Genomic DNA, 12,260 nt, shown 5'->3' on the forward strand with positions numbered 1-12,260 from the left:
CTACAAATCCTCAAACCCTTCTCTTCTTTCTTCTTGGTCTACTACCCAGCTTTACACGTAGCATAAATAAAACCACGATTTATAAAGTAACCATACTTTTACTCTACATTTCTTTTTTATGTTATTAATTTTGTAGCCAGATCTAACTCCCATTTAACTCCCCTAATTTCACATAACAAGTTCCACAATTTTTATATGGTTGCTGTTTTTCCTCTTCACTTTTCTGAGCTCCAGAGTGTCCACAATGCTGCTATAATATTCATAATGTTTCCTGTTCTCCTTAAATGGTGCTCCACTTTCTGAAGCCCACTACTGGCTTCCAATCCCTTCGAGATTCATATTTAAAATGCCAAATGATAGGATTGGGCTTTTGAATTTTTGAAATGCTTTCATAACTGCAAAGTCCTAATGTGGCGCATGAGTAGTGTACCACATTAGGACTTTGCAGTTATGAAAGTAAAATGCATTGATTGCCTTTCACCATATCTACACCTGGGACGCGTTCTCATCTTTAAAATCAATGGAAATTAAGATGATGAGACCCCCATGGAAATTCCTACCAATCTGCACTTTGTAATTTTCTTGGGCACTCTACTGAGTCCAGATCAAAATTGACTTCTGTAGACATTAATTTATGTAAATCGAACCCGTGTACAAGTTATGTAGTGAAAATGAACTTTATGTTTCCATAAATAGTACAGTTACCACTTAAGAGGTCCCTAAGGATCACTTTGCGGAGATCAAAACTCACCATATTAGACATGATAACAGGAGTTATAAAGATCAACCCAGTGCGTGTATTGTTCTCATGCAATGATCCTCACAAAAATAAATAATACAGGTTTTATTCACTAAACAATTACATGTAGAAAACAAACAGAATAAAATGATTAGTGTGCCCCATTAGGACTTTGCTTCCAAGTGAGGCCCAATATTTTTCTATTGATTACCCAAGTTGATCTCTGAATTCTGGTGTTATGATAGATTTGTAGACATACAGAGCATACAATTTAAATAACGAAGGAATATTGACTTAGTACTGTTTCAGTATATAAGAGTAGTGAACTGTACATCGTTATGATGTCACATATCTTTTGATGTACTTGTGTGGTACGTTTACACATTGAGATAAATAAACCTCATTCAGTGTATAGCCAGTCATACATGCAAAAAGGCAACGATCAAGCCAATCACACATGCAGAAAAACATAGATCTATCCAATCACACAAGCAGAGATACATAGACCTATCCAATCACACACGCAGAGATATATAGACCTTTCCAATCACACACGCAGAGATACATAGACCTATCCAATCACACATGCAGAGATACATAGACCTATTCAATCACACATGCAGAGATACATAGACCTATCCAATCACACACGCAGAGATTCATAGACCTATCCAATCACACATGCAGAGATACATAGACCTATCCAATCACACATGCAGAGATACATAGACCTATCCAATCACACATGCAGAGATACATAGACCTATCCAATCACACACGCAGAGATACATAGACCTATCCAATCACACATGCAGAGATACATAGACCTATCCAATCACAGACGCAGATTAACATAGACCTATCTAATCACACACGCAGAGATACAAAGATCTATCCAATCACAGACGCAGATTAACATAGACCTATACAATCACACAAACAGAGATACATAGACCTATACAATCACACACATAGATACATACAGGAGCACCAATTGACCTGATGCATTCGGTGCCTGGACTGAAATTAGTGCTTTTACCTTTGATTCGAATATAAAGTATGTTTCGGAAGATTCACTAAGCACCGACATTAGTAACATTCTGAACCAAAATTGCGTCCTACAGGATGTATTGTTCACTTGCCTTTCTGGATGTAAATTGATAATTAGAAGAGCTATGCAGCAGGCATATAGCTAAGTAAACGCCTGTGCATTTTCCTGCTCAAAGGTATCTGTGATTTTACACAATCTTTTCCATTGCCGAATGTTAATAAACAAATTAAGAGAAATAGACCTATGTCAGAGGAGCTATGTCCACTGATGTCCAACTTGAAATTGTTCCATTAGCAACAATTTAAGCCAAATGAATTCCATGTAGAAGAATGATAACACACTTAGTAAGAGGGGAATTAAGAAGGACTGATCACACACAGGGTGAGGGTAGGTTAACACACAAGGCATGGGGACTATACTTAATATTCTTTTGTTAATTTTCAGCCTTCAGCATTGGTGATCCAGGAATTCCTGACTTTATTAGCTGTGTGTCACACTGTGGTGCCTGAAAAGGACGGAGATACATTCATCTACCAAGCTTCTTCACCAGGTCCGAATGTGCAACTTTGTCCTTAATTTCTTTTTCAGAAAGTTGACTAGAACAGTACTTCTCAATGCATATTATCAGTGACGTGTTCTCCTGTGATGTTCATTTAAAAAAAAAATTAAAAATAAATTAAAGGGACACTATAGGGACACTATAGGCACCATAAATTTGCTAAACCTGATAATTGGTGCCGCCCTCTCCCAGTATATCTAAGTCCCTGCCCATTGGTATGCTGTACGTGCTGATAGACAGGAGGTGTAGTACACAACGCAGAGCTCTAAAGTGAAGCCAGTCTCTGCTTTAAAGCCCTATTCTGAAAGTTTGACAAATTTCTCATACCAATTGTTGCATGGGCAGTGTCCTACCACCATAACTACTTCATGGTGCATAGAATGTCCCTCTAACTGTTATTTGGATCACAAATAAAATTAACATGAAAGGTATCTGATTATACCACTACCTCTGTGTGTCCCTCTGTCAGTATTGTAACTATGATGATGTGTTTCTAAATTATGTCTGTTTAAATGTCTGCAATATGATTACCATATATAAGAGTATAGAATAAAATACCCGTATATACCCCTATATATACCCTATGTAAAGGTCTCCTTTTGCAAATAGCTTAAAAGATGTCAGGGCAGTTAAGAAAATATAATAATATATTTGAGCAATAATATCACACACCATAGTTGAAAATTGTTTCATTTTCAATCAGGTGTAACTGCTCAGTGTGTTTACTTTAGAAGTTGTTATCGCCTGCTCTGTTAATAGCCTGTTAGAGCCTGTAGGATCCTCCTGTGTGTGATTAAAGTTCAATTAACAGAGCAGATGATAAGAAATGCTAGCTAAATTAAACATTAGATCTCTATTACAGTAAATGTAGGGTGACGTGTATAAAGGGATAGATAAAGGGAGGTGTGACTATGGCTGCATAAATAAAGTGATTTAACTCCTAAATGACAGAGAATCAAGCAGTGAAACTGCAGGGGCATGTTCTATACACTGAAACGGCTTCATTAAGCTAAAATTGTTTTGGTGACTAGAGTGTTCCTTTAATCCGTAACTATGGCTGAACTCCTATTATGTTGTTCAATAGCAGAACCAAAATGGCACATTCCTAATCTATACATATTCCTTCTGGAACACACTTGGTTATTGTTAGAACGTAAAGCAGAAGAATGCATTCTTACATTAGAACTAATCCAGTTTTCTTTAAGGTGTGCCCTTATTGATGGGTATGTCAAACAGCTGCAAATGAGCCCTGAGTTAACACACAGCGGGCACGCTAGCTTGTGCAGTCATGGTAAGCTTTTAAAGGCAATTGATTTCATGGCTAGATTTAGCTACTTAATCCAATTTGTTAAAAGACGCAGGTCACCGGAGTAGCAAATATGGATGATGGGGATTCGCTTTCAAATTGCAGACATTCCTTGATTTTTATTTTCTTATTTTTTGACATTATGTGCATGTTTTGTTTTTTAAAGATGAAGCAGCACTCGTAAAAGGTGCAAGGAAATTGGGCTATACATTCACTGGCCGAACACCTCATTCGGTTATTATTGATGCAGTAAGTATATTTCGACAAGGAAATCCTTTATATTTTGCAGAAAAATACATAGATTACAAACAATCATCAAAATATGCATGTGTTCCCCTGGAAATCGTTCGTGCAATTGTGAATTCAAACTGAGTGCAATTTATTACATAGAGATCTGATTTTGGATAATGCTCCATGAGTTATTATGGGTAGAGCTGTGTAATGTTGTTAATTCACATACACACCCGGAACTGTGCACACTGTCAGACATAATTCTATCTCAAATTTTATAACACTGCCTATCACATGTTCCCGAATAGCAGTTATAATAAGTAAAATTGATGACTGACTTATACATTGATCCAGTACTTTAAGGCTGTGTTCTGTTTAATGACATTTTTTAATTTTTTTAATTGAAATAGGCAATTAATTAAGGTTAATGCACATTTACACACACTGTTGTACTATAACACACAACAGCGGCCACACTGAGGACACTTGGCATCTGTGTTCTAGAACTGGACTCTTAATGGAAAAATAGTCACATTGTAAGAATCTTCATCTTCACTGCCACTTCACTCCACCAAGGGTTTGCATGACCTCTGGTACATATTTTATAGCCTGCATGATTCTAGGTACTGACAAAGACTCGGCTAGGATAACCACGTTTGGCAACATGGTAGCAGATGGATGAGAATTAGCGGCAAAAGGCAAATCTTCGTGGAGAGTTAGGAACAGATAAAAGCCAGTATAGTAAATGGAATCCAGATACGCTGTAAGTGAATCTCAGAATCAGGCCTATGTGTAGTCAGATATAGATTGAAGCCTGGAGTAAAGAATTTCGCAGTTACTAAGATAATGCCCACATACATGATGGCCCTGATTTGCAAGTATTGGTGCTACTTAACGGATTCCCATATTATTTCACGCATTCTAAGAATCCCAAAATGTGTTATTAAAAATGTGAATTTTAACTAAAATGAAAGAACAAAAAAGTCACATGTAATTTTGCTTTTGGGAAGTCTTAGATGTTTCTGTTTGAGTAGATAAGACAAATAAAGTTGTCCTGATAGCTATAGGAAAAAAGTATTATAGAAATGATTAAACACTCCTACCATAACAACTAATGCTTACTGCGTAGGTTATACAGTGTCCCTGCAGACGCACAGTTCATTCTAATTGCACGTGTGTGGTACATAATGCATTATAATTCAGGCTCACTGCCATTTGGGGTGCCCCTTTCATTATATCATTGGTATTTCTGACTACTTTAAATTGCAGGATATATAACCAGATCCTAGCACTCTCTAATCTGGGGGTAAGGGATATTTACATGGCTGCTGTGGATATAAAATGACCACACACAAGATGGAGGAATTCCTTCTAAACTACTATCCTTAAAACTAGCCAGCAGAGTTTAACTCTAATCCACTTATAAATACATACAATGTGCTAAATATTTTATTGTGCATTGTCTTGATAATGGCCTAATTCCATTTATAATGCCCTATGACGTTGATATTTTATATGAAATAATATTTCTTATATGATTACTGTAATTTGTGCTACTCAATGTATGTATGTATATCAGTGTATATATTGTGTAGTTACCTTTCGTTTGTTTATTTGTTTTTTGCATACCTCACTAATGCATGCATATGTTTTTGATTTATTCTTTTATTTGGGTCTTTAAAGAAATCTCGTTTTACCAGAATGAATATATTGATGTGACCAGTAGGTGGCTCTGTTACCATATTAATTAACTTATATAGTTATAAAATAAAATAACTCTCCACTTGGTTTTATTTTTGGCCAGATGGGGAAGGAGCAGACCTTTGAACTTCTCAATGTTTTAGAATTCTCAAGGTAAGTTTATCATCCATTTATCAGTTATACATTTTCCTATTAGCTTCATAACACGTCATTTCTTTCCCACAATCCAGAGAACGTTCTATATTTGTCAGAGTGATGTACATTACGAGACGGTTATTTAATCACTGTGCATGGTACAGAATATTGGTTCACGTTACTTTTCTTGCCACAAGGAACATATTTCTAGCAAATGAAAGATTTATGTGGAATATAGTTTTTCAATGGAAGATTAAAGTTCAATAAACAAAAAGTTTGAAAAATGAATAACTTGTCAGTAAAGCATTCTAGAATTCCAGCATTCTAGAAATACATTTTCGGTCTCGTTTGAAATCATAATATACGTGAATAAAGATTGTGCAGATTATTTAAATATTTAAACCATATATTCCTCCTGGTGGAATGTAAGATTTTTTGTTAATAAAACTAAGGACATGCAAACAAATAAAAAAAAATCTTACAAATTGTTTAAACATAAATGAAAAAGTAGAACAGTTCATTCACTAAACCTGGGATTAGTCCGAAACAGCCAAATTTGAAACGTTCTTCATCTCAGCTATTTTTCCTGCTTTAGTGAAATATGTTTTATTTAAAGGAACATACCATATAGTGCTAAAAAATACTATTTAGCCCCCTTCCCCCTTTATCCCCTCCTTGCTCACTAACTATAGTTACATAGTTACATAGTTAGATAGCTGAAAAGAGACTTGCGTCCATCAAGTTCAGCCTTCCTCACACCTGTTTTTTGCTGTTGATCCAAAAAGCAAAAAAAAAGAAAAAAAGAAAAAAAAAACAGTTTGAAGCACAATTTTGCAACAAGCTAGGACAAAAAATCCCTTCTTGTTTCGTTAAATTTCATTAACGTTAACCTTAAATGGGAAATTCACTTTGAATTTAGTGCGAATTCTCACCTTAGTAAATAACCCCATTGTGTGTATTATATAACCAGACCACACGTTAGATTCTTGAAATAGTAAAATCTTACCTTTATTCCAGTTTGCTGGTGCTGGCTCTCCCCTGATCTGCCTCCTTGACTGACATCATCAGAACACATTGGAAAGCACTGGATTGGCTGAGATTGTTAATTCCGATTATCTCAACCAAGGAGGTGGGCTGTGGGCGGAACCAAAGGATGCCATGGCCAATCAGGGATTTAGGCATTTTGGCAAAATAGACAAACTGGGGAAAAAAGAGCTGGAGAAAATGTAAAGTGTGGCTCTTCTGACCTGAAATTTAAAGGAACACTTTAATGATAGGAGTACAAATCTGTATTACTAACATTAGTGTTTCTGTCCCTTGAAGTATTAGGTCACCATATTCATCAAAGAAATAAGTGAAACACTTCACTTATGACTTATCTTGTTGCCGAGGGTTGCTGACTTCTCCTCCCCAGGTGATGTCACGGATGAGCCCAATCCAGTGCTTCTTATACAGGAGCATTGGGGGACCTAATGCGCATGTGCTGGGAGCAGTCAATGCTCTCCTATAGGGCTTCAACGTCGTGTGTCACGGAAGGGCCTGTAGTGACTCATAACAGCTTTGATGCATTTTTTTTCACCTCACCTGTCAATGGTTTTACATAAAGACAAACCATCACTCTGGATTTGAATAAATCATTGAAAATCACATGTAATTTGTGTTATTTTTTTTATCCTGACATGCTCTGTTTTCTTTTACGTTTATGTCATTAAATATTTTTTTTATCAAAATCCAGTTCAGAAAAGGCTAAGCCATGGCAAATATTGCTAATGAAGAGAAGACATAGAAACAATGTTTAATTTCTTTCTTTTTTTCTGCAATCGTTCTCTGTGTTGGCTGCCAGGTGCAAGGTGTTCTCTAACATTGCGTTCCTTAAACAAGGTGGAATAAATACATACTGTAATAATAACCATGCTTTATATATAAAGGAAACATCACATATTGCCCTTAGATGAATTATGTGAATTTAAATCATGACATTACCGTGTTGCTTGATAGGTTTGATAAAATGCTCATAGTAAGCACAAAACAAAAAGTTTTAAGGCATTAAAATAATTAAATATGTTCCATCGTGTTCTTATCCTCTTCCACTTTTATATATATATATATATATATATTATTTTTTTCATATTTTTTTTCATATTATGTGGTTTCTTTTGTATTGATTTGTACTTCATGATATGCACTTTGTTGTTACACGTTCCTCTTGGGTAAATAGCCATCAACAATAACAAAGACTTAAGGCGGAAAAAAAACACAACATTAAACAGAATATAGAAAATGGGAAAATCTAGCATTTCCTCTTGATGTATGACTTTGTTTGCCAGACATATCGTCCAGTTATAATTCTTACAGAGTAAAGATACATTTATCCATATTTTGTTTGTAATTCGTCCATTGAAGATAGAGCCAAATCTGAGAAGAAATAGCTTTTGACTCATTTTTGCAATCATTATTAATACCCCGAGGAGGAGTTTATTAGATAAATAGATTATCCCACAGCAGCAATTCCACTTATCACATAGAATGAGTGGAACGACTTTATAAACTATATACTGCGGCAGCCAGTTCAGAGATTTGTGAGCTCAGCTATATTGTGCGACAATTGGCTTCAGTTGTCTCTCTAGCGGTGGGAAGCGAACTCATTCTTACTTGTGCATTCAGAGGTTACATAATGCACCGGTTGATCAATACTGATGTCTGTAGCGCGACACTAAGACTTGGCTGCCTGATTGACAGCTTGGAAGTGAAGTCTGTTAAAGCTGCTGCAATTTTTTTTTAATTGTTGCAGTTATAAGCCACACTCTGAGCTTAGAGTGCAGGGTACTCTATGGACCGGTAATGCAAGTTGTTAATGCATGCTTTTTAAAGTAATTTTTTTTTTTTTTTTTTCTGTCCATAGATCCAAATTCTGCTTTTTTGCCATTGCTATGCAGCTTGTTGATTTTATTTCCTGAGCTCAGCTGCTGGTCATAATGCACTGAGAACACACACCTACAATGTTGCAACATGCAACAATGTAGGTACGTACCTTTTTTTATGAAAGGGGAGTTACTGATGGGCTTAGAGCGTCAGATGACCGCTCTAGCCAATCAGTGACGCCCCTGCCCAGTGGCACTCCACATTTCCTGATTGTCAATTTCAGAAACCAGATTACGCCAAGGGAATTGGAGATCGAGCCTGGAGGCAACCTTCGGGGGTTAAACTGTTTGACAACGGTTTAACCCTTTCATGTACGGAACTGCCCAGGAACCTCCTGGCACCATAACAACTTAATTTCCATGAAGTTGTTATTGTGCCTGGAGTGTTCCTTTAAAGAGTTTTGCTTTCAGAGTTTAACTCAGTCCTGTAAAACTGTAAATTTCTGTTAGTTATATTCTGTATCTGTTCATCATTCTTGTTTTTGTTTACATTTTAGCGATAGGAAGAGGATGTCTGTAATTGTCCGAACACCATCAGGAAACCTGCGTCTTTATTGCAAAGGAGCAGTAAGTGGAATTCTTTTTCTTGTGAGTTTTGTTGTAGACAAACCCTAGTCACTGTAGTGAGAATTGTTGGTAATTCAGAGTGAATTTCAAAATTTAGGCCAAAATGGAATCAAATTGAAAAAAATGTGAAAAAATCCCTCAAAGTCTTTTCTATTTTTCTTTTTTTTTTTTTTTTAGCTATTTTTGTTTATATTTTGAAATTCACTTTGAATTCCCAACAAATTCTCACTTTAGTGAATAACTCTTCAAAGGTTTCGAAGATCCAAGGTATCCCTAGAAAATGTTTATTTTAGTAGCCTTTAGTGGACACTCCACTGCCAAAATACACAATAAATAAAAATAACTGTAGAGTAGATATAGATATATTCTAAATTAAAACTTGCATGCATTTAAATATGATTTTTTTTCCCATTGGGGATAGATCTACAAACAGCTTCCAAAACCTGCAGTTCTCTTGTCTGCTGCCTTTGCAAGCCCTCCTCTTTTAACCCCGTCCAGATTTTCCGTGGTTGTCCAATCACAGACTTCCCAGTGCAGCTCAATAAGAAGTCTTTGCAAGGCAGGTGATGTGGGCAATTGCTGCCTCTTGAGTTCAGTGCAGATAAACGAAACAAACCAGAAAGTAACAGTACCGCTTGTTTGCTTGCAAAGCCAGGGGTTTGTAACCAGCTTAATTTATAAAAGTGCCAATTTTTTGCACTCTTTCCAAAATGGAAAAAAGAGGACACACTCTTCACACATAAAGCTTTTCAACAGAAAAGGGGTCTGGAGTGTGTCTTTAATTGAGCATCTAGAAATGTCACTATATGTTTTCATCAATATGTTATTTCCAGTGTGTCATTTTTATAATTTTTTTTGTATCTTTTTTTAAGGGGAGCTGTGGCATAAAAAGGTTGAAAATCACCTATATCTTATATTAAAGGAACAATATAGGGTTAGGAACACAAATGTATATTCCTGACCCTATAGTGTTAAACTCACTGTTTAGCCTCCCTGATCCCTCTTGCCTCCCCCTTAAATATAGTAAAACCTCACCTTATGTCCAGCGCTGTGTGGGTGTGCCGGCTCTGGCTCTGCCACCAATCCGCCTCCTTGGCTGACATCATCAGAATTGAAATCGAAAAGCATGGGATTGGCTGAGATCGTCAATTCTGTGGATCTCAGACAAGGATGTGGGCCGAGGGCAGAGCCAAACACCCTCCTGGCCAATCAGCATTTCCTCATAGAGATGCATTAAATCAATGCATCTCTATGGTGAAGGTTCGGCACAGCGTGGAGACACTGAACGTCAGTGCTGCACATTGCACACTGTGCAGCACTGACCCAGGAAGCACTTCTAGCAGCCATCTGAGGAGTGGCCACTAATTATGTACCTGAGCTGTAATGTAAACACTGCCTTTTCTCTGAAAAGAGAGTGTTTACATTAAAAAGCCTGCAGGGACTGACTGTACTCACCAGAACAAGTATTAGCTGTAGTTGTTCTGGTGACTATAGTGTCACTTTAATTATCATTCTTGAGACAATACAAATACTTGTCACTGCAATCATTGCTCAGATCATATGTTTTTTTTTTATGGAATATCTGTGTATTTGGATTTCTGTGCGTGTGAATAATGAGTGTAGTATGTGTGAAATCAAGCTATATTTATGTTTTTAACTGTGTAAAATTCTGCCACTCTTTTTTTTTTAATTTCCTGATTTTTCTTTTTGATATTTTTTTTTCAAAGCTGTATTAAACGTTTAGCAAATAGCATCATAATGCAGTACAGGCAAAGAAAAGCCAGGGCAAACATTGCAAAGAGGAGAAACATAAACACGGGTTCTGTTTTCTCTGCATGCTTTCTCTGTGAATACTGTCCGGTTTCAAGGACAGAGCTTATAATAATTACTGACAGTGAGCTATATGGAGGAGCCAAGTTGCAGGATTATGAGATGTTGATTTCTACATTTAATTTTATTTTTCACACTTCACAAATATGTATTTGCTAGTTATGGTAAGTAAATATAATATTAGAAATCCAGACAGTTATACAGTGTACACAAGTACACACCATTAGAAGTTACAATCTGAATATCTATCTCTTGCTCCATTTTTCAATCCTTTCTAAAAGTGAATGTAAGCCCTTCCCAGCTCACAGGAAGTGAAGCACATAAGTATATTAGTTTTTTTGGTGCTGTTCCTGCCACGTTGCAGTGGTTTATGTTCCTGTCTCCTTAGGTTTAATAAATTAACCAAATCAATCAGGGTAATTCGTTTACCAACTCTTTGGAAATGTTGTCATTTTGATATCTCAGGTTCAATAGATGAAACTTGTAGATTGGGCAATTAGATGACTTACTTTTGAGTCTTCATATCTTTTGTTCAATAAATGAAGCTGGTCAGTCTTGGTGACCGGATGACCTTTTTCTGGGCATGAATTAATCCAGTCAGGCACCAAGCTTGGAGATCTTACAAACATCCTGATTTAATTGGGACAGTCCCTATTTTTGGTTCCTTTCCCACCATTCCTAGTTTGTTTCCTAATGTTCCACTTTTGGGGACAGCAGAGAACTTCCTCAGAAAGTGTAACTTTACTGCACCATTAGATGCGTTCACTCTTTGCACAAGACTCTGTACAGAGCACTGAAACAGAACTCCCTGATGGTCAGCCCTTGGTGGGCCTGCCTGTTTGATTGGCAGACTGACCCGACAGTTTATTTTTCTGAGAATCATCCCCTCTCCAGGCAGGACTGCCTCTCCTTTTTTCCCAATATGAAAAATATGATTTTTTTCTCCCCAGAAATAAAATGGTTATACAGCCAGAGATATGGTTATATCTGCAAATTTTTACCCCACCCACCAGCATCCCCACTTAATGGGAAGCCAATTTGGCGGGTGTGAGCTTGGCTGACCATCATCTGGGCAATTGTGATATATTCTATACAATACATTAACTTGGCCAGGGTTAAGTAGCTCATCACCTTAATCAGGACATATTGTATTTAGTCAATGATCTAATGGGGGATGACTTGCTGAAGGAATATTAGGACCTCTTGATATCTTAGGTTCA

The 12,260-nt window shown here is 36.7% G+C and overlaps 1 protein-coding gene across 2 annotated transcripts in view; it reads left to right on the forward strand.

Moving 5' to 3' along the window:
- ATP8A2 (ATPase phospholipid transporting 8A2) overlaps positions 1–12,260 on the forward strand; it is a 673,473-nt gene that overhangs the window by 196,829 nt on the left and 464,384 nt on the right. For both annotated transcript variants that reach the window (XM_063429614.1, XM_063429623.1), the window contains exons 17-20: positions 2,235–2,340; positions 3,822–3,904; positions 5,691–5,740; positions 9,141–9,210. In XM_063429614.1, the coding sequence (XP_063285684.1) occupies positions 2,235–2,340; positions 3,822–3,904; positions 5,691–5,740; positions 9,141–9,210 (309 nt within the window). The remainder of the gene's footprint in view (positions 1–2,234; positions 2,341–3,821; positions 3,905–5,690; positions 5,741–9,140; positions 9,211–12,260) is intronic.

The sequence above is a fragment of the Pelobates fuscus genome, chromosome 1, assembly GCF_036172605.1.
Source record: "Pelobates fuscus isolate aPelFus1 chromosome 1, aPelFus1.pri, whole genome shotgun sequence".
Lineage (NCBI taxonomy): Eukaryota > Metazoa > Chordata > Amphibia > Anura > Pelobatidae > Pelobates > Pelobates fuscus.